The sequence below is a fragment of the Pelodiscus sinensis genome, chromosome 20, assembly GCF_049634645.1.
Source record: "Pelodiscus sinensis isolate JC-2024 chromosome 20, ASM4963464v1, whole genome shotgun sequence".
NCBI classification, from domain to species: Eukaryota; Metazoa; Chordata; order Testudines; family Trionychidae; genus Pelodiscus; species Pelodiscus sinensis.
In genome coordinates this window covers 13,230,375-13,252,882 of record NC_134730.1, presented here as the reverse complement: position 1 = coordinate 13,252,882, position 22,508 = coordinate 13,230,375, and the positions used below count along the sequence as shown (strand labels likewise).

Genomic DNA, 22,508 nt, shown 5'->3' with positions numbered 1-22,508 from the left:
ATCTATTTTACAGATGCTATGGAAAGACGAGGCTTAAATAGACAGCCAAAGAAGGTTGAAAATTAGTTTAAAAAAAAAGGCTGTCTTTTTTTTCTTTTTTTCAAAAAATTGTTTTTATAAAAGTTCACATTTAAAAAAAGTCTAAATCAAAATTAAGAATTCCTAAAATTTTGACCAAACTTACATATATGTACTTACAGGTGTTTTAAGAACAGGGTTATTAGTAGTATTAATAGTACTGTACTTAGGAATCTCTCTTGGTCCTGGACCGATTGTGTTAGGTGCTATACAAAAAGAGAATAAAAAAGCAGCCGCTGCCTTAAAGAACTTACAATCTGAGTATAATAATAGGAGAATTGGAAATTACGCAGAAGAAATTTTGCCATGAGTGCGCAAAGCTACCAAGCACTTCCACATGATCTGACTTCCAGATGCTCAGTTAGGGTGTGTCTACACAGCACAGTTATTTCGGAATAATGACTGTTGTTCTGAAATAACTATGCGAGCATCTACACAGCAATTCCATTATTTTGAAATAATTTTGAAATAACAAACAGCTTCTTCTGATTTCTGTAAACCTCATTCTATGAGGAATAACGCCTATTCCAAAATAGCTATTTCAAAATAAGGTGTGTATAGATGCTCCACTTCTGCTATTTCGAAATAGTCCCTCACCAGGGCCTTTCCAAGTTATTCCTCCTGGGGCTCTAAATCGAGATAGCACTTCTACATTAGGGAAGCCTGCCCTGGACTAATTTTGAAGCTTCCCTGCAGTGTAGACGTGCTATTTCGAAATAAGCTATTTCAGAATAACTATTCCGGAATAGCTCATTCCGAAATAACCGTGCAGTGTAGACGTAGCCTTAGGGAGTAACAATAGTGCATAGCTCTTACACAGCACTTTTCATCACTAGCTCTCAAATCACTCCCACAATCTCTTTTGGAAGCCACGGATCATGCTCCATGTTTTACAGATGGGGAAACTGAGGCACGAGGAGGGGAAGGGACTTGCCCAAGGTCACCCAGCAGGCCCATGGCAAAGTCAGAAATAGAATCCATAGCTCCTGTGTTCCAGTTCACTGTCTGTCACTTAGAGGCATTCTCTTGGACGCCAAACTGAAATTACACTATTTACTGTTAAGGTCCAGCTGTCCGAGTCCTGCCTCTGTGCACATGGTGCTTTGTATGTGCTCACTGGGCCCTGGGCATACACTAGCATCTGCGTAAGCCAGGGAGAGATTCTAACCTATGAAAACTTCTTCCAGGAAGGGGAGTGCACCAGCACAAAGGGACTGGGCGGGAACCTGGTTGTAGACCAGGTGTGGGCAATTTTTGACTGGGGGCCACCCCAGAAGGGATGGGGCCTCAGGAGGAAGGGGCGGGGCCAAAATACTTCCATGCTTCCCTGCCCACAGATCCTCATTGGTCTGGGGGCTGGGGAGAGTGTGAAGTCTTTGCCCCCCTCCCCTCAGAGAGAACCACTAGCTGTTCTGAACAGCTGTTGGTTCCCTCTAGGTGCTCCTGCCCCTGATGGTGGGAGGAGACTTCACATGCTCCCCTCTACCCCCCTGGTCAATCAGGGCTTGGGGGCTGGGGGGAGCACTGGAAGTTTTCTCCTGCCCTGTCCTGCAAGGAGCACATGCTGTGACCCTGGCAGGGCGGGAAGGAGACATCTGGGCAGGGAGCATTCCTTGCTCCTCTTTCCAACAGGTGGTGGTAGAAGACCCCGACCCACCTGTGCAGGACGCTCAGACTGTGGAGATGGACGTGTGTCTTGAGCACTCGGACCTGGGCAGCTCCTCCTTCCTGTCTATCCCAGGGGGGCTGGAGTCCATCATGGACCAGAGCTCTGTTAGCTGTGTAAGTGAAAGGCTGTTCCATGGGCATCTCTGGGGGACCTTGGGAGAAAAGGAGCCCATGTCCCTGGGGGGCGAGGGGCTCTGAGTGGGTGTTTGCGAGTGCGTGTGTGCTGGGCTCTGGAAAAGATGCCTCCTCTGAAAACTGAGCTCCCAGCCGATGGGTAATGAGCCAGGACTCCCTGGTTTGCAGTGGGATGGGTTTGCTCATGGTAGGACAGCACCATTTTCAGCCCAGGCCATCTTCCTTCCCCCCCCTCGCAGAGCCTTCAGCCCTGCTTTGCTTTGAGCCACCACAGCCCAGATAGAAACCATCTCCCCTACCAGAGGCAGGGCCCTGGCAGAGGGAAAGCCCCTCCCATTTCATCCTAAAGGCTTTATTTAACTCTTTTATTGCTGGACAAGAGTAACATGGGGCTGCAGTCTCAGCAGTGCCTCACCTCTTATTGGGAGCGGCCCTATGGTTTGCTGCAAGAGGGGCACGTTTCCTCTCAAGGGCAATGGTCATTTAGCTAAAGGGCTTCATGGAAGTCAAAGGGAAACCGCTATAATTCTGTACGGCGGGGGGGGGGGGGGGGGTGCCAGGGGAACACCCTCCAGGACCCCCTCAGAGTTCATCTGCATCCCCCTCACCCCTTTCTTTTTAGGAGTCCCCCGGGAGCAGGAGGCCAGCGCCCACCCAGGAGACTCTCACTAACACGGGCACTGAACGGTACTTCTGCCACAAAGGGGGGTGGGCAAGGGGATGTGATCCCCTTAATCGAAGGAGATTCATGTCCTCCCTGAATCGGCTCTTTATGGGGAAACTGGCTGCAGAGAGGCCAATGCAGGCAGGGTAGAGAGCTGCTGGGGTGACCCCTCCACTCTTCCACTCCAAGAGGGGGAGGAGAGAAGAGCCCTAATAACACATCCTTGCTGGCAAGAGAGGGTCAGGTCTCAGGGGCTGGAGAAAATTACCCCATTCTGTGCTGAACTGATGGCATCGGAAAACCTGCCTACAGGCAGCTGTGACTTAACCCCCCAGCCAGCTCTGCTTCCTGCTCACGGAGGGACCCCCCAGGTGAGTGTTGCGAAGACAAGCTCAGCATCTGGGCTCCAATGAGTCTGCAGTTGGCCTGGCCTTTGGCAGATACTTATCCAGGGCTGTGCAGGACCGGACGCTCAGAGGGGCACTGGAATGGCTGGCCCAGCGCAGTAGTTGGGCTCTTTGTGAAGGTGGGATATGGAGGTTCGAGGCTGTTCCGGTGCCTCGTGCCCCATGCTGGGGGAGCTGAGACCATGCCCAAGCAGAGCAGGCAGCCCTGGTGGGGGAAAGGTCCTGTCCTGATCAGCAGTAATCCAGCCAGTCGGATCAACAGGAGGGTAAAGGACTTGGCAAAAGGATGGGGCTGCAATGCAGAGCATCAAGGAGGGTAAGGTAGGGAGATGTCAAGGCAGATAAGGAGATTCCCTGGAGCTTTGACAAGTCCTTGGAGATCTCTCTGTGGACAGAGGTGGGTCTATAAACCCTCTGCTACTGGAGAGAGCAATTTGCACAGGCCCATTAGAAACAGGCCTTTGCTGTGTGGGGCTTGATGTCTCACCTGTTTCTAACAGGCCTGTGCAAATCCCTCCTTATCTGCCTTGCCCTCTCCCCACCCTTGGCCTATGTTTCCAGGCTAGTCTGCTGATTAGGCAGCAGATGGCAAATTCATGAGTGATGAGCAGCCAGGCGGGAGGGTGGTTTCTGTCCACACACAGAACTGTCACACTCGGAATATCTGAGCTGGGAAGGGACCCTCGCCCTGGGAACAGAGCTCAGGAATGTGTCACCCCTTTGGCTCCGCAGGGCCGTGAACCACTGGCCCTCCTGCGACAGCATCTTCGACGTCCCGGAGCTTCTGAGCGTGGACCCCCTGGAGCACCAGAGTCGGATCCTCAAGAGGAAGAAGGCCCTACTGAAGCTGGGAATTGAGTCGGCATCCAGCTCTGATGACGACCCCCTGTCCCTCTCCTTAGGGGACTCGGAGGATAGCAGGAGAGCCAGCTGTGGCCACCGCCTCACCCGCTCCGGTACCCCAGACAAGTCTCCTTCCTTCTTTCTCTCCTCGCCTCCCCTCCCTCCTCCCAGCCCCTTCTTCCTTCCTCATTCTCCAGCCCAGGATTGGCAGGGTGGGGGTACGGTGTCAGTGCCGTAAATCTATCCGCTACGCCCAGGAGAGAAGGGCCCTGCCTCCTCCTGAAGTCAGGGGACGTGCCAGTGAGCTCGGTGAGATGCGAACTGAGCCCAACCCGCTCCTGCCTTTCCTCCCCCACGCCAGCCTCTGGGGCTGCCTCACTGAGCACCATCCTCTCTCTCTCCACTCAACAGAGGAAGATTTGCTCAACTCCATCGTAGCTGAGACACGGCTGAGCAGCTCCTCGGGCTGTGTCACGTCCGACAGCGGCAGGTTCTCGCCCCGAGCCCAGGCAGATCTCGTTTCCGATATGTAAGTATTCCCGAGCACACCCAAAAACCTGAGGGGGAACCGGGTAGGGGTGTTAAATTTAGATTAATGGGGTAATCGAGTAGTCGATGCAATTTTCATTGATTGTCTGATTAATCGATAAGGGCACCTCCGCCTTTGAAGTGTAGGAAGAGCCCTGGGGTACACATCAAAGGTGAAAGCGTTGCAGGAGCATGGAGCCAGAGGGGGCTCAAGCTGTCCCCTGCTGGCCCCGTGCTCCCCGTGGTGTTTCAAAGTGGCAGCTCCGCATGGAGCCCGAGGTCTGGCCCCCGGGCTCCACCCAGTGCTGCTGCTTTGAACCTCCCCCTTCTCCCCCCCCACCTCTTTCTGACAGAGGCACAAAGGGGGGAAAAGCAACTAGTCGACCCGACTATCCGATAAGCATTTGCTTATCGGATAGTCGACTAGTTGTTCACATCCCTTGAACCAGGCCAGAGAGCTTCATAGATGCTGAGGCCACTAGGGGCCATTGTGATCATCTTGTCTAACCTTCTCTGAGACTCTCCCACCGCTGCACTGCTGGGAACGGGGCCCCAGTAGACCCTCACCCCGAAGGGTGATGCTTTTTGTGACCAATTAGAATTTAGAGCCCAGAATTCTTGCTCTGTTTTCATTTAGTTTGGGGTCTCCAATGTCCCGCCCATCTCCAAGGGCTCTCACCCAACCCAGCTCCTCTTCCCAGTTCCAGTGGTTGACAATCGCTAACCACCACCTCTCTCCCCCATTGCAGTATAGAAAGTCCCTGCAGCGGCTGGTCTGATGGCAGCCCAGAGCAGGGGAGGAGCGGCTGGGGCTTCCTGCGCAAATCCTTCTCCTACATCTCCGCCATGACGAGCACCGGCAGCGTGCTGCCCCCAGATCCAGAGCCTCTGCCTGCCTCCGCATCCTCCTTCTCCACCCGGATCGGTGGGTGAAGCACCTGGGAAGGGGGAGCTGTCCTTTAGTGAACTGGAGTACTGGGCTGAGGGGGGAAGAGACGTGTCGCCTGTGCGAATGTAGCATCAGAGTAGCCTTAAAGCTGGGTCCCTCTATGGGCTGCTCCCAGCTGAGGGAGCACCTCTTCCTCCAGTTCTTATCTGACTGCTCCAGGCAGGGATTGCACCCTGCTCCCCCACGGCGCCAGCTGGGGAATGAACCCGGCATCCCTGTTTCCTGCCCTTCAGCGCCAGCTGGGGAGAGAAGCCCAATCTCTCTGCTACAGCCCACCTGCCTCCCACTGAGCTGCCACGTGCTGGGGGAGATTGCTCCAAACACAGATCGAACGGGCTGCATCTCCAGCCAGAGGCAGCAGCTGGAAGAAAAGGGGGCTGTGGACCCCAGCGCAGAGGAAGGGAAGCCAAGAGAAAGCACCTGGACTGGTGTCTGTGGCCCTAGAAGGGCCAGCCCCTGTGCAAGTGGAGGCAGTAGGGCTGCCCCGGGGCTGTGGGCTGGGGAGGGGGATGTTGAATCTGTTGGGGTATGTCTACACTACCACCCTAGTTAGAACTAGGGTGGTAATGTAGGCAACCGGAGTTGCAAATGAAGCCCGGGATTTGAATTTCCCGGGCTTCATTTGCATCTTGCCGGGCGCCGCCATTTTTAAATCCCCCTTAGTGCGGACTCCGTGCCATGCGGCTACATGCGGCACGGACTAGGTAGTTCAGACTAGGCTTCCTAATCCGAACTACTGCTACTCCTTGTAATTAGCGGACATTTAAAAATGGCGGCGCCCGGCAAGATGCAAATGAAGCCCGGGAAATTCAAATCCCGGGCTTCATTTGCAACTCCGGTTGCCTACATTACCCCGCTAGTTCGAACTAGGGTGGTAGTGTAGACATACCCTTGGAGCTAAGTGATGTTATGGGTTTAAATAGAACAACTCCAACGGCCGGTTGCTCTTCCTGCAGGGGTGTCCCGCAGACCCTTGGAGTGGCTCTTCCCTGGCTGGGTGTTGCCCGTGACCTATGCCTTCATCTTCCTGCTCCTAGCAGGCTGCTTCACCATCACCATCCTCTACGGCGCCTCCCTGCATGACCACACTGCCCTAATGTGGCTCATCTCCTCCCTCTTCTCCTTCATCACCTCCTTTGTGCTGCTGGAGCCGCTGAAGGTAACGGCCTGTACTGGTGGCATTCTCCTCTCGGCACTGCAGCTAGCTCGACAGCGCTGCCCATCGATAGCCCCTGAGCACCACGATGCCTTTCACAGCGCCCTTAGCGTGGGCTGACGCTACTTCATTTTCAGGCGGGGAAACTGAGGCACGGAGCAGGCGCGTGACCTGACCAAGGCCACACAAATGAGTGAATGGCCAGTGGGGATGGAATGCTGGAGTCCTCTGTAAAGAGCCTCCTCACACTTGTCCATTGGCTTTGCTTGAATCCCTGCTGGCAACGGACTCACATGTGTTATGTGGGGCAAGCCACTGGCCTGCTTGGTGCCTCAGTTTCCCAATCTGTCAGGTGGGAGCAGTGTTGTCCTGGTTTTCCCAGGCGGCTGGATGTGAGCTACTGCCTACCTGCTGGAATCAAGCTGGGGGCATTCGGTGGGGTTTGGAGCCTTTGTCTTCCCCATTGAGGGTATATTCAGCTCCCCTTCCCCTTTGCTCTGGGCATTCCCATCGGGCTTTGCTCTGCAGGCTGGGGTGACCTGCTCCTCCTTACGGCTCTGGAAGGGTAACGGCCCCTTTCCCGGCAGAGCTGGGACTCACAGACTCTCCCCTGTCCTGTTGCGGCAGGTGCTGCTGGAGGCCCTGCGTGCTGCTCTCCTCACCAAGCCAGTGGACAGTGAAGAAGAGGGGCTGGTGGAGGAGCCGCTGGTAAAGCCAGTGCCTGAGCGCATTGGGAAGGTGCGAGTGCCCTATGGGTACGGGCTTCTCCAAGCCAAGGAGGAGGCGAGGAAAGTGCGGGCGCTGCGAGCGCTGATGAGGGTAACGACTTTCCCTGGGACTTGCCCACCTCGCTCGGCTGCTGCTAAGAAGCCCTTGGGGGAAGCCCAGTGCCCGCAGGGTGGCTGGGACGTTGAGGGAGGATACAGGGCGTTCGTGGAGTGCCGCCCTGGGCTCTAAGGAACTGCCCACAGGGCGTTTAACCTAGGCCCTCCTTTTCTGCCGTCGTCCTCCTCCACCTCCGCTTCCAGCTGCAGCCCTCGGGTCCCCGCTGGGCAGTGCACCCAGCCGCTGATAACTGCTCCCAGTCACCGTGCCGATCGCACGCGCCAGGCCAGGGCTTAGAGACAGGAGAGCAGTAACTTGCAGGAAGAGAGGGAGGCCAGCTTGGCTTTGTGTACACGGCCCAGGTCCGGCACCAAGCAGCCCGGGCTGTGTTTTGTACCAGGCACCAAAGGGGTGGGGTGCGTGTGAGCTGTAGAATCACAACTGTGAGGGCTCGCGCTGGCCGCTAGATGTCAGTGTGAGTTCGAATTTGCCTGGTTTAGCTGCATCTGAAGAGAGCTGGGTCCCGTTCAAAGTCCTGGCGGTTTCTCCACAGCTCATGATGCTGCAGGGCTCTAGGCCTGGTGGCCGGGCAGTGAAAGGCTGTTCCAAGCTTGTCCATAATGGGGCTTGTAGCATCTTCCCCTGGTGCATCAGGCTGTGGCCCCTCTTGGAGACGAGAGATGAGCTCGACTGACCCTGGACTTGCTCTCATATGGCAGCTCCCATCCTGCCGTGCCTTTCTCAGCCCACAGTCCAGCTTTCCTGGCTGCGCATCATTTGTCCCGTTTTCTCCCTCTCCCCAGAAGTGTCTCACCCACATGCTCTTCCTCCTGGTGGTTCTGATGGTCAACTACCAGAGCTGCTTCCACAACCCCAATATCCATCTCCTGCATGCTGCTGTCCGACAGGCCATTGCCGCCCCCAACGACAGGGGACTCCACTTCTCCTCTGTGCACAGGTACGTACCCCAGGCAGGGTGGTGGTTGTAGCCTGTGAGCTGTTCATTTATGCCAGGAAGCGTGAGCGTGGGGTTGTAGCGTACTGAAGATCCCCTCCCCCGCCCATGCTCATGCTTCAGGGCAGAAATCAACAGTTGACTCATAGGGATCAAGAAGAAAGTTTCCTCATGTGCAGGTTATGACGTAACCACCTGCTGCCACGATGCTGGTCATTGGGCTAGCTAGACCACGGTTCTGATCTAAGCAGTGACTGTCCCTGGAGTGCAACTGCCGGATACCCAGGACTTTTTCAGGTCCCAGGCTGGGAATTTGGTGGTAGCTTCATTGCCATTTAAATAGGGAACTTGTTTTGACATGAGTTACTGAGAAACTCACGTTGACCTCCTGACACGGCCTCCCCTGTGTGTTTGCACTGATATTAAATGCAATTCTGTTTACGCCACCAGCACACGGTTGGTTTTCTGTGCTGCCGGTTTTGAATGGCTGGTGCAGAACTTGCCCTGCTCGGGGCAAGCTCTGTGGTACAAATATACCACAAACAGCACCCACCACAACAGGGCCGCCAGGCCCTATGTCATATGAAAATCATTGCCCTACTGAAGAAGCAAGGAGGAAGCCGGAGGTTCCGACAGTGGGGAATGGGACAGGTGGGGCTGGATAGGCATCGGCTGGTGAGGGGCTGGAGGCAGTTTGGGATTATGGAGCAATCTCATTCAAGATGGATGTTGTTGTTCGGAGTTTGCACCGTGCCTGGTTCAGTACGACTAGTGCTCTTACAAAGACTGAATAACAACCGTGATCAGTGGTGACACGGTTAACGGGGTTGATATCTAAATTACCCCCTTAGGTTTCAGAGTTAACCCACTGAAATGAATGGGGCGGTTCACCCCTTTCAGAGCAAGCATGTCAGGTTCTCTGCAGACTCAGGGAAGATGGCGCAAAGGTGGCTTGTGCTCGGTTCTTCTTTTCACGGTTACTGTCACAACCGTTTGGGCTACAAGCAGACTGATGCCAACCAGGGAAGTTGACATGTCACAAGAGGCCCCGCTCTGCAGGGGATGTTCTGCAGGAGTGGGATGGCTGGGGGCGCGGGACACCAGCCAGCCCGTCCCTCTGCACTGGATGACGTGCACCTGCTCTTCTGGCCTCTTTGTTTTGCAGTTACACCGACACATGGGAGTGGATAGACTCTGTGCTACTGAGCTACCTCTACAGCAACTCCCGCCTGACCCTGGCTGGGGTACCTCGGCTCCGGCAGGAGCACTCTGCTGGGAACATACCTCTGGATCTGGGTGCGTTCTGGTAAAATCATGCCTCTCCCTTTACCCCTGCTGGCTGGGAGAAGGGTCATTGGGGGAGGAGGTCTGTGGGCACAAAATGGCACCAGATAGAAAGAGTCTACGGCCCCATTTTAGTTAGACTGGAGTATAGACCTGAAAGGCAACATCATCCCCTATTTGACAAGTAGGGAAACTGAGGCAGGGGAGGACTGTGACTTGCTCAAGGTCACGCAGCATTGCCAGTAGAATCCGAGAGGTCAGATTCCCGGTTCCTTGCTCTAGCCACTACAGACCGTCTCCTGGCTACTGATGTTTGTAACTGGCTTCTCTCCGCAGTGCCAGGGACTGAAGATGAACTGGTGTAAGAGGGGGTCAGGGGAGAGTCTCAGCCACTTCCCCCGAGGCTGAGCATTGGTAGAGCAGGGGAAGGGCTGTGATCAAGGAGTTGGGGCTAACACCAGGCACCTGAAGGGTGGCACATGGAGGAATGGAAAGGCAGAGGCGAGGGGAAAGCAGGCACTGAGGAGGCAAAGTTGCCAGGTGGTAACACATCCAGGCAGTGAAACACAGGGCAGGGCGGGAGCTTCCTGAGCCAAGGGAGGGTGAGCATGCTGCGAAGGAAGCACATGCAGCCCCTGCAGAAGCGCATGGGGCATGGTGGGGAAGCCCTGCTCTGGAGCCTCCCATGGACCTTCCTGGGAGTTTGGTCTGAGGAAGGAACGCAGGCTCTGGCCCCCTTGGGATGCTTTGGTGCAAGCCCTGCAGGCCAGCAAGGGAGGGCAAAGATGGGGCTGATGGGGAACCCTGCACAGATGAGGAACCGGGGCTGGGAGGAGGAGGCGTTAGAGCCAAGAACTGGAAAGGAAACAACAGAAGAGAGAGAGAGAGAGCGCAGCCCAGATGCAGAGGGGAAACTGAGGCAACCTGGATCTGGAGAGCACAATAAAGAGTGTAGTTTCTGAATTGACATCTAGTTAATATGCAACTCAAAATTTCACCCTGCCCCCGTCTTTTCTGCCCCTTCACTGCTCTCCCACCCCGGGCTTTGGTCTCTCTTGACCCGTCACATCACTAACAAAACCCGTCCCCCCTGCCATGTTTCAGTGCCCAGAGCCGAGGTTCCCAGGAGTGGCCAAGTGGACAGAGATGCATGCTCTGATGCCAGCCCCCAGAATGCATCCCATGACGCTATCGGGTAAGAAGCAGAGTTCCCTTTCATAGTGTCCATCCATGTGCAGAATAAATTTTGTTCTGTGCCCCAAGGCATGTGCACCACCAGAAGAAACACATGGTACCAGCTATTGGCGCTCTGCTAATAAGCTGGGCGGCATTTGAATCTCTCCCGGGTGGCTGCCCAAGTGCTCAGCTTACAGGGAACGCTGGTAAGAACGCCGGCCCAGGGGGCACTAACTGGCAGCCGAGAGCAGGAATTGGGCAGTTAGGCAGCCAAGATTCTTGGCGATGGATTTCCATCTCTGCATGAGATGCCACACCCCATGGGGGAGCTCCAAAGGCCCCAGGCTCGCAGCCCCAAGTTGCTTCACACTGAACCAGCAGCACTTTTGCTTCCACAAGAGGCTCTTCCAGGGGAGAGTCGCAGCCTTGCAGTGACTCCATGGGGATGTAACTTACCCCAGTTCTTGTCCCTTTCTCCACCCTGACTTATGGCATCTCCAGTTTCCCTGAGTGTTAGCTGAGAATCAGCAGTAATGCTCCCTTTGTTTCGATAGCTGAATCTTAGACCCGCAGGACGGAAAGGGACCCTGATAGTCATCTAGTCCAGTCCACTGCACTGAGGCAGGACTAAATATTTGGAAGGATCCCAAAGCATTTCACAAACTATGGACCTGATCTTGCAAGCTGCTGGGCACCTGTAGTTCCCATCAACTTCAGTGGGTAGTGAGCATGTTCAGTAACACCCAGGAGGCACCCAGCAGCTTGCAGAATCAGACCCAAGACTGGACAGACACCACCACATGGGAGACGCTAGAACACGGCAACTGTCACAGCCCACAGCACCTGCTACCCAACAGCACAGCCAGAGAAGCCACGGAGACGACCACACCCAGCTGGAAATACAGCTCAAATCCAGGGGGCATCCCAGGCTGGAATTTGGCCAGGACACGAGGACTAAAGATCTCCTCTCACTGACCATGCCATGCCATCTGTAATGACAAGTGGCCATGAATTTCAATTTCAAAGGACAGCCCTAAAGCCGCCTAGCTAGGCCCATGCAGAAGCCCTGGGTCATGACAGACTCAGATAACAGAGCCACATCCTGAATCCCTAACTCTGTCTGCAGCATCCTGGGGTTTCCCAGGACGTATCCCATCTAACTAGGGGCTGACCCATCCCATAGTTCTAGTGTAGGATCTGACCAGGCCCCACCCCAGTTAGGGCTCTAAATCCAGCCGCTCTGCCTGCTGCATCTCTCAGCTACATTTTCTGGTCTCCCCATCTGCATTTCTTCGGGCAGGTTTTGGGTCTGGGGGCATGTGGGAGTTTACCCCAGTAACACTGGCTGCTGGAGGGAGCTTGGCAACAGCTCCGCCCAAGCCCGAAGGACACTGGCTGACCTGCGAGCCAGCAATTGGATCAACAAAAGGCAAGTCAGTTGCAGCCTCCCCTTTTCCCTTGAGACCTGGGCTGAGAAGTGGAAACTGCCGTGGATGCAGGGTGGCTGTCAGTGTTCCCCTGCAGGAGGGAGGGTTATTTCAGGGATGGTTCTCCCCTGCAGAGCTCTGCCCGTCCTCAGTCTGCACGATGATGTCAGTCGTTCCCTCCTGTCATGTGGCCTTTGTCCCACTCCCCCAGTCCCTTGCTCTGACGAGGAGCAGAGCGACCCCCCGCCACAGCCCTGCACAGTGCTGGGCCCAAACTGTGGAGCCACCGCCCAGCTGCTCAGGCCAGGGAGCAGCAGGGCTGGCAATGGAACTCAAGCCAACCAGGGGGTGGGGTCATGTTGCCAGCAGTGGCCACTTGAAGCAAACTTGAGGAAGGGGGACCTCCCGATAGGGAAATTAGGGTTTGTGCAGACAAAATGCACTGTTATTTCCACTGCCTCTGGGACTCCTTGAGACCCATTAACTCTGCAGCTGCCTCCCATGCGATACAGCCGGTCCCCGACTTACGAACGAGTTACGTACCAAACACTAGGCTGTAACTCGATCTGTTCGTAAGTCGGATTACATTCGCTTATGTACGGCCGCGCTGTTCCTAAGTGTGGATTTCATTCGTAACTCGGGCTCCGGCTGTATAGGAGGTTGGTCGGAAAAACGAACGGTCGTAAGTCGATGCGTTCATCACTCGGGGACCAACTGTATATGCACCACTGGCTGGGGCCAGTCGCTTTCCCAGCATCATTCTGGGGGTCTCTTACTCTGAGTCTGGCTGTCCCGGGAGCTCCAAGGCAGCACGGCTGAGACCCTGGTTTGGGGCAGGAATTGAGGCCTCTGCATCATATCCCTGAGCTCACCCACAGAAATGGTGCAGCTCATGCTAGTACAGCCGAATGGCATGAGAGAGGCTGAATAAATGCAGATAATGGAGGCACTGGGAGTTTCAGAAGTAACCACCCCGAGACAGGAGCGGCAGCTCCGGCAGCAGCAAGGCCATGCTGAAGAGAAGCAGGGAGATCTGAAAGAAGCCAGAGAAGGGGACAACCCCAACCAGGGCTGGTGTCTTGCCCCAGTTGTGAATAGCAGCTACTGCACTGCATGTACGTAGCCCAGCGCTGTGGCTGTCACCAGCTGAATTTGACGGCTAGTGACCTGCTAGGGGCATCCCAGCCTAATCCCTGGAAGTGAAAGTCAAAACAGTGTTTCCCAGCAAGCCAAATGAAATGTCCCTGTCTGGAGGGCTGAGAATCAGGCCCAATTACCCAGCATTCCAGAGCCCTGGACAGTAATTCATCTCAGCCTCCTGCTCTCCGCTCTCCCTGCATGACAGGAGCAGAGCCGTGTTTCTGGAGTTTACCCAATACAATGCTGATGTCAACCTGTACGTGGCTGTAGTGCTGCTGCTCGAGTTCCCGGCAGTCAGACCAGCTGTTCCGTCTAGCCTCATCCTCCCCTACCGAATGCTGCGCTTCGGCACCGGGCTGGACCTTCCCCTTGCCTTAGTGGTACGTACTCTGTGTTGTGAGATACATCCAAGCCTCAGGGCTGGTTCCTCGCCAAATGGAGCTGAGATTTAACCCACCCCGGGGGGCAAGCTCTCCAGGATGGGGCTACTTATGCATTCTCAGCAGGAGCCGTTTGCTGGATGATCTCACAGGTAACTGTAGGGAAACCTTAGCTCCACAGTAGCAGCTAATTACAGTGCAAATAAATGCTTACCTGTCTGCATGTTGATCTGCAGCAGTTCCAGTCTAGTCTGATGGATCCCAGGAGTGCATTCCCGGTGAATATTCCAGGGGATCTAGCCACGGCTCTGCCCCCTAGTGACAGGCTCTCTGATCCTTGTGACCTGGCACAGGACAGAGTCATTCCTGGGTGGAGTAGCTGCTCCATATGAATGGGGACGATGCTAGTTCTCTGCTTTCTTTATCGAGGCTTCAGAAGTAGCACCATCGCCACCACATCCCTGCTGCATCCACCCGTGTCCTCGCTGCCTAATGCAATGGGAAGGCAGATTCTCTTCTCCCCTGCTCTGGCTTCTTTCAGATCTCACTGCTTCTCTTCAGCGTGGCCTTTCTGCTGCCAGAGCTGTCGCTCCTGTCTCAGGAAGGGGCCTCCTATTTGGGTCAGAGCCGCTGTTGGCTCCAGCTGCTCCTGGCACTGCTCTCCATCGCGGTTGGCGCCTTGCACCTTGCACACCTCTGGCTGGCAGAGGTGCGGCTGGAGCATTACTGGGGACACCGCCACGCTTTCACTAGCTTCTATGAAGTGGCACTGTTGGCTTGGGCGCAACGCTGCGTCTCGGCGCTGCTGCTGGCCGTCACCACGCTGAAGGTGAGTGAGCGCACGGGGGGTTACGGGATTTCCCAAACTCCTGGGCCATGTCAGTTGCAGAGCCAAAAATGGAACCCAGGAGCCCTGACTTCCACTCCCCAGCTTCCACCCCTCCCCACCGTCCCTCATAGGCCTGGAAACCCATTCCCATAGCTGCTGATTAACAACCTGACCCATTGACATCTCAAGGGAAGCCTTTCTGTTCAGTCCGAGCCCTCGTTAGCATGTTGTAGGAAACATTTTATCTACTCAACAGCCATCACTACAAAGCCACCTGGGTGTTGTGCACAGGAATAAGTCACGGCCGATCCTGAGCTTCGTTATGTGTGACTCCTCAATTTCATCATCTGCCAGGCTGTGTGGCCTAAACACCTTCCTGATTCTCATCTGCCATCACCAGCATGGGAGGGCCCCTGGAAATGGGGGAAGGTAGATGCTTGTGAATTTGTAAAGAGATGAAAAAATAAGAATGGCCGTGCTGAGTCAGATCAATGGTGCAGCTAGCCTAGTCGCCTTTCTTTGACAATGGCAGTGCCAGATACTTCCGAGGGAATGAACAGAACAGGGCAGTTTGAAATATCCATCCCCTGTTGTCCAGTCCCAACTTCTGTCAGCTGGAGGTTTAAGGACACCCCCAGTCGAAGGTTGGCTACCCGTCCTCCATGAACTTAACTAATTCTTCTTCGAACTTTTGACTTTCACAACATCCCAAGGCAAGGAGTTCTACAGTTTGACTGTTTTGTGCGAAGAAATATTTCCTTTTGTTTAAAACTTGCTGCTGATTAATTTCATTGGGTGACCCCTGCTTCTTGTTATGCGTGATCTGACACATGGTGCCTTCAGCATTCACAGCCCTTCAGCCACCTGTCCCTAGCTCTTTTGGGCAACGGTCTCTGCCTCTCACCCAGTGGAGAGTTATGTGGGAACAGATCAGAGGGCAAAACTGAAGCCCAAATGGTTTCTCTGTCATAAATACATCAAGCAACTCTGTGGCTGAACCCCCAACCACCTCTGCAGTACTTTGCTTTCTCTCTTACTCTGAGAGTCCCAGCCGCTCTGGCCCCATCTGGTCTCTCTGTAATAATGTCTTCACCACCACGTGGAAGTGGGACATCCTTCTTCATCCAGCAGCCATTGTGCATGGCGGCAAGCCGTATGCGACAGTGTCAGGCCTGAGCTGCTAACAGCCTGCATGATATATGCCTTCTCGTTAGCATGTGTATATTAAATTATGCCACAATGCCCTTATAATTGTCATTGGGGCTGCTCTGGAGACAAAATAGCATCTTCGTTCCTTTCTCCTGCTTCCTAATGAATTGGCCGAATGGCCCAGCTGCTCTCTTCCAGGCTTGCTGTATTTATGGTTCTCTGTCAGATCTTATTTGCTTAACCAAAAGCCAATGAAAGAGCAAGATAAAGGCTGTGGGGAGCCAAAGCTGGAGCAAAAGGGACCCCCTGAGCAGCCTCCTGCAGAGCTGAGAGGATGGGGATCTCTGGCGGGAGATCATGCCCAGAGAGCTGGACACTCCCAAGAAGCTGCTTTGATGGAGTGTGCACGACAGATCAATCTGTTAAGGGAGCGCTGCACAAGCGCGAGAGACTCCCCCCTCCCGCCCCAGCTGCAGCACTGCTGCCCTCTGACCTGGTTGCAACATGGTTAAAACGTAGCGTAGATGGGACCTAACCTCATAACAAGGTTAAAACGCTCAGCGGCCACCTATGGTTGGTTACAGGCACAGGGCTCAGTTCTGCTCAGGCTGCAGCGTTGAACAGCCACCTTGCAACTGGGCCCCAGTCTCAGTCATGGCTATAGTGAATGCTGGGCCCAGGAGAACGATGGTGCTCTTGCTCCACCAGGCCTCCCTCGCTGAATGCCTGATGCAGCTATGCAGCCACACAGATGCCTCTTGTGGGCCAGAGCAAAGCAAATGTACTTGGGGTTTGAAACATCACTTTCCTGATCACATCTAACCAAGCTTCCTGCTCCCCCTAGGTTGTCCGGCAGCTGCACTTTGTCCGACGATGGTCTGTGTTTGGGAAGACGTTCCAGCATGCACTGGGAGACCTAGCATCTGCCACGCTCCTCTTCCTCCTGCTGCTCTTTGTCTATGCCCAGTGTGGCACTCTGGTAGGTTCTGCAGCCACTGGCTCTCAGCCAGGGGGAGCACGTGGAGAGTAGAAGGGGTTCTGCACGGTCCGGCCCTTACCTGTATTTATCCATAGGTCTGACACGAGGTGATGAAATGCCTTTGTCCTCCTGCTGCTCTGTAGCTGGGCACTGGCTCTGTCCAAGGAGGACCACCCTTCCCCAAAGAGCTTCACTCTGTCTCTACTGCTCTCCACATGAGGCCCACGCGGGGTGGAGACTAGATGAGATTCTGTTGCTCATCTGCGTTCACACCACCCTTCCTTGCACCGCTCCGTCAGTGAGAGGGAAAGCTGACTGGGCACGACCCACCTTCCCCTACCCCTCACGGGGATACAGGGGCCTTGTGCAATTGCTACGGGTGCTGCAGACAGGACAGGGGAAAGACACCTTTCCTAGCAATAACCGCTATGTCGTCTCTCGTTCCCAGGCCTTCTCTGCCACCGTAGAGGAGTTCCGAACATTCCAAAATGCCTTCTCCGCACTGCTTTCAGCCCTCCACGGGAAAGTGGCTTTCCAGCGCGTGATCCGGGAATTCCCCACCCTCGGCGTAGCATACGTCCTCAGCTTCACAGTCAGCTTGCTCTGCATTGGCAGCCTTTTCCTTTGTGCTATTGTCCTGCACAGTTTCCATACGGTCCAAGCAGAGATGTACCGCCCCGCCATTGAACCGCAGGACTACGAGATGATCGAATTCTTTGTCAAGAGGTTCAAGCTGTGGATGGGGCTCAGCAAAACTAAAGAGGTAAGAAAGGGGACAAACCTGGGCGTAAAGCAGCCAGCAATCCAGAGTCCTGGGGGCACAACAGGGTGAATTGAATCCAGTGCTTCATTTGTGCCAGGGTTGATTCCCAGCACCTCCTGGGGCCTGGCAGTTCAGAGCCCCAGGCACCTCCTGGGGCCTGGCACCTCTGACCTTGCTGCATCAGTTGTGAATGTTAAAAAAAAAAAGAAAAAAAATTGCTTGAGCCCCAGCACATCTTTAATTAAAAACTGCAACCCACACACCTCCTGGGTGCTGTGCACTGAGACCACTTAGAGAGCAATGAGCTTGTGGTAGAGGCTCACACATTTAGCTCCAGAGGTCCCAGGTTTCGTCCTGCCCACCAATGACTGGCTCTGGTGGCATTACAAAATTAAGCACTAGTTGAATCCAAAGGCCAGGTTTGCACATAGGGTGGTGATCCTTAGTTTTTAGGCGGGGGAGGGGTCTGATTGTACAGTAGGGTACATCTGGGTTAACTCTTTCCGTGGGGCCCCTTGGTTTTACACCCGTGACTGAGATCATACCCCTCCCCCTTCCCTAACCTGCATCCTGCCCTGGAGGGACCAGCCTTTTAGGAACAGAAAGAAGTCTGGCTTCCATGTGAGAGGCTCGCTTCCCCCCTTCTGGGTGTCAAGGCTTAGCTTTTCCCCAGTTGCTATACCCAGAGTGGCTTACTGGCTGCAGTGAGACTGCCGAGCTGTGATTTGACCCTAGCACAGGGGTCTCCAACCTTTTTAGCCACAAGATCACTTTGTCAATGTAAGTGCAATGTAAGATCTACCTCAAACCCAAATACCCTTGCCCGGCTTCCTTCCCCCCCACCCCCTGCTTCTCTGAGGCCCTGCCCCTGCTCCACCCCTTCTCCGAGGCCTCACCCTGCTCACTCCATCCCCCTTCCTCCCCAAATCTCGTTCACTTTCACCAGGATGGGGCAGGGCGTTGGGATGCAGGCTCTGGTCTTGGGCCAAGGGACTTGGAGTGTGGGAGGGGACACCCTGAAGGTAGGGAGGTGGGGGTAGGTTCTGGAGTGGCCTAGGGGATAGGGCATTTGCTTGAGGAGTGGAGGGTTGTGGGCTTGAGTCCCCACCCTGGGAGCAGCCAGACAGCCAACACAGGCTGCCCCAGGGATGGAGCTGGCTCACGCATTAGGAAAGCAGGATAAGAGATGCCCTGAAGGGAGGGAAATGAGGTGAGGTGGGTTCTGGAGTAGCTTAGGGGCTAGGGCATTCACCTGGGGAACACACCCTGGTGGGTTTGAGTCCTGCCCACCCTGGGAGCAACCAGACAGCCAACATAGGATAAGGGACCTTCAGGGAGGTGAGTGGGTTCTGAAGTGGGATAGGGCATTCATCTGGGGAGCACAAGATGGTGGGTTCAAGCCCCATCCCTCCTCCATCCATCCTGGGAGCAGCCAGACAGCTGCCCCAGGGATGAAGCGAAGGCAGGCACACTCCTGCTCTGGCCCTGCACCACTCCTGAAAGGAGCTGGCATGTACAGCAATGGTACCATGTGCTGCCCCCCATCTACAGGCACCAACTACAACCTCTATTGGCCACAGTTCTCCATCATTGATCAATGGGAGCTGCAGGCAAGGACAACATGTGGAGCCCCCCTGCTTTCTCAGGGGCTGCAGAAACATGCCAGCCACTTCCAGGAGCACAATTGCCACAGGGATAATGACTCCAGCCACAACAGGTTCAGCATTTTAGATCTCACTAGTCAAAGAATTAAATTTAAGTGTAAGAGAGAAATGAAAGTTATGAAATGCACAGACCAGTCAAAAACTAAATACAACCCACTGTGCAAGCAGTAAAAGTGGTAACAACCCCCCATGTACGTGTGGGGTCGGGAGATGAGAGGGAAGGACAGTGCGTGTTTGTGAGAATGACAGACACACACAGTGTGTGAGAGTGACAGATTTGCATTGCCAAGCTCCCTCCATCTCCTCCTCTCTGTGGAGATAAGGTACAGGAGTGGGGGGAGGAAGGACACCTTAACATCAGCACCCCGCTTTCTCCCACCCACACCCTACACAGCAAGCAGGAGGCTTCCAGGAAGGCAGCTGTAAGGCAGAGGGCAGGAGCAGCATGACAGTAGGTAGAGGAGGCAACTGAAGTGCCAGCGCTTGATAGCTTCCCGGTCAAACCTGCCAGGATCCCTTGTCAGAGGCTCCAAGATCTACCGGTAGATCCTGGTTGGTGACCACTGCCTTAGTAGGTCAAGACTTGGAAGCAAGGCTGGTCCTAACCAATTGGTGGCCCTGGGCAGCCACCGGGGAAAAAACGCCAGGCAAAAATTGGTCGAGCAAAAAAAGAAAAAAGGGCCAAAATGCTCTCGCAGCCTCTTTAATTGCCACGTGTCCAAGCGGACTTTCGTCAGGCTCTGTTGGCGGCCCCTTGAAAATGGCGGCCCCGGGCGATCACCGTCCAGCTCACCCGCCCCTAAGACCGGCTCTGCTTGGAAGCAGCAGAGATTGAAGCACATAATACAAAGCAATCTTTGATTGTTCCTCTTTGTGGAGGGGGAAGGCTGGTTTCGTGGCTCAGGGATATCAGGGGTCAACTTCCCTGCACTGGCTTCTTAGTGTGACCTTCAGAAAGTCAGTTGTCTTAAGGTATGTCTAGACTCCAAGCCTCTTTCAAAAGAGATCTAGACAGCCCCAAGGGTTTTGAAAAAGCAAGCTGCTTTTTCCAAAGAGAGCACCCAGGCAATCTGGACGCTTTCTTTCGAAAAAGCCCCGTTTGCGGTCAAGAACACCTTTTTTCAAAAGAGCTCTTTTGAAAAAAGGCGTTCTTCCTGGTAAAAGTAGGTTTACCAATTTCGAAAAAACCGCCACGTTCTTTCAATTTAATTTTGAAAGAACGCAACAGCAATCTAGGCCACTTTTTTCAAAAAAACTCAGTAGTGTAGACACATCTTTGGTGTCCCCCTCCCTTAGACGAGGATAATGTGTCTCACCTCTGTTGTAAGAATACATTCGGTCAGGGCTGCGAAGGGTTGGGAGATACAGGAATGAATGCGGCAGGAAAATCCTTTGCACTTTATAAAACGACTCTGCTGATAAATGGTGAGTGGAAGTGATAAGCATGTTAGAGAAACAAGGAGCATGGTGGCAGTACAGTAGGATATTAGACACAAGGAGGAGAAGGTGGCATGTTAGATTGGTGAAAGAGACAAGGGGATCTGAAGAAGAGCTCTGTGAAGCACAGAAGCTTGTCTCTCTCACCAGCAGAAGTTGGTCCAGTGATAGATTTGACCTCACCCCCTTGTCTCTCTAGTGTGCAGAATAATGGCTGTAAGCAACCTGTTCCACTGGGTAATGATTTAAACCGTCTCTTAGCCCTCACTAAGCCATTTACTAGACCCTAAATATAAAGTGTGATGGAAATGAGCACACAACCTGTGGCTTGTGGGCCCTCTTACCCCATCTAGGGCAGCAATGCTGGGCTCTGGGGTTCTCAGGGGATTTCCTCTTTTTACCTTCTGTCACTCAGTTTCGCCACAAAGTGAAGTTTGAAGGGATGGACTCCCTGACTTCGCGCTCTTCCAGGAACTCCAAACGCTCCTGCCTCCTCTCTGCCGGCACCGTCTTTCGCTGCACCAGCTCCGCCAACTCCTCGAGCTCCATCAGCTCTGAAGAGCTGGCCCTTCCTGAGAGCCCTGCGCCGGAGCCGTACAATGTAGCGTTGTACTTGGAGCAGCTACCCTCCGTGGTCAGTAACCTTCTGGACCAGTTTGACCGGGTCAGTAGAGTGCTGGAGGATGTGTACCAGCTGGAGAGGGGCCTGGAACAGGCTCAGAAAAGAATTAGCGATAACAAGAAGGGACAGAAGAGCCGGAAGGGGGAGAAGCTGATGCCAGGTAAGCAGTTAGAGCTACCAAGGACTTACAGCACCTTCTCAGAGCCTGCCCTGATCAGACTGAGGGCCTGTAGGCCAAAGGTCTCCAACTGCGATGCCTCTAATGGGCCCACACTGGTCCAGCAGCCTCCAGAAGATTCTATACCTCACCCAGTGGCCGGGGACACGTCCTGGCTGGGTGGCCCTCCTGTATCAACTGATCTCAGCCAAAGGCTTACCCAGGCACCTGGTATTTCGCGCAAGTGGAGACCAAAGAGCGAGGCGGGGCGGGGCTGGCTCTGCTGTGATGTGCCCCAGAGGCAGATCCCGTTAAAGAGAAGAGCATGGCAAACAGAAGGTGCGGAGAATGTGTAATGAGACTAAGGTACAAATCAGAGGACAGGCCAAGCTCCTGTCCCAGCTGTGGAACCTGAGGCCTCTCCAATTTCACAGAGTGCTTCCCTCTCAGCATTTATCCTGGACAATTCTTTGGATTAGCTCCGTCCGCCACCCCTCTCCAGCACAGGGGGCCAGAATGCCATTTTCCCCCACTCCCTTGGGACTTCAGCAGTGATCGGGTGATGCCAGTTCCTGGGGCAGAGCCAAATCCTGGCAAAATCACATGGCGATGCTCTCATCAGAAGAGACAGATCACGTGGGCAGCTTCCCAAGAGCTGTGAGAAACAATGGCTGATAATAAAGTCACGGGCCGGTCCCTTTCATGCTCTGAGGGCCTTCGGCCTCCCCGCTTCACGGAAATGGACTAATCAAAAGGCAGCTGGAGCAGCCACCCCAGAAGAAATGCTCCCCATTATTGCTGCTGAAATTCCCCCAGACTGAGACTTGTCTGTTCCTTCCTAGGCCCATTGAAACTCTCTGATGGGGCTGAAGCAAAGGCAGGTGCAGTAGCTACCCCTAAAGGATTCCATCCTGGGGCTGAACTGTAGAATGATTTTTTTAAATAATTTTCCCACATTCTGTATTGTATTTAATCACCAACAGCGGTTAGTGGAAACATACGTAGCTAGCTCAGAGATGTGTATTTAGCTAACTCAGTTAAAGGATTTACAATCAAAGGAACAAATGCTTGAATGCATTGGTCTGTCCATACTGCTGCGTGTTTTGCATGTCAGCTGTGCACATCTGGCCAGACACTCCCTGTATTTATTGCCAAGTGCCCGAGACACTTGGCAAGACACGAGAAGTCATTCTTCTGCTCTACTCTGCGCTGAGTAGGCCTCAGAGTATTGTGTCCAGTTCCGGGCACCACATTTCAAGAAAGATGTGGAGAAATTGGAGAAGGTCCAGAGAA

At 54.2% G+C, this 22,508-nt stretch overlaps 1 protein-coding gene across 1 annotated transcript in view; it reads left to right on the top strand.

Moving 5' to 3' along the window:
* LOC102459442 (polycystin-1-like) overlaps positions 1–22,271 on the top strand; it is a 73,547-nt gene extending 51,276 nt beyond the window's left edge. Inside the window, exons 32-47 of the mRNA XM_075903721.1 lie at positions 1,711–1,860; positions 2,504–2,568; positions 3,685–3,908; positions 4,207–4,324; positions 5,073–5,248; positions 6,229–6,431; positions 7,056–7,247; positions 8,057–8,211; positions 9,374–9,504; positions 10,597–10,687; positions 11,969–12,097; positions 13,441–13,615; positions 14,157–14,444; positions 16,438–16,572; positions 17,021–17,335; positions 20,852–22,271. Coding sequence (XP_075759836.1) covers positions 1,711–1,860; positions 2,504–2,568; positions 3,685–3,908; positions 4,207–4,324; positions 5,073–5,248; positions 6,229–6,431; positions 7,056–7,247; positions 8,057–8,211; positions 9,374–9,504; positions 10,597–10,687; positions 11,969–12,097; positions 13,441–13,615; positions 14,157–14,444; positions 16,438–16,572; positions 17,021–17,335; positions 20,852–21,571 — 3,267 coding nt within the window. The 3' untranslated portion in view covers positions 21,572–22,271. The remainder of the gene's footprint in view (positions 1–1,710; positions 1,861–2,503; positions 2,569–3,684; positions 3,909–4,206; positions 4,325–5,072; positions 5,249–6,228; positions 6,432–7,055; positions 7,248–8,056; positions 8,212–9,373; positions 9,505–10,596; positions 10,688–11,968; positions 12,098–13,440; positions 13,616–14,156; positions 14,445–16,437; positions 16,573–17,020; positions 17,336–20,851) is intronic.
* The last annotated feature ends 237 nt before the right edge of the window (positions 22,272–22,508 follow it).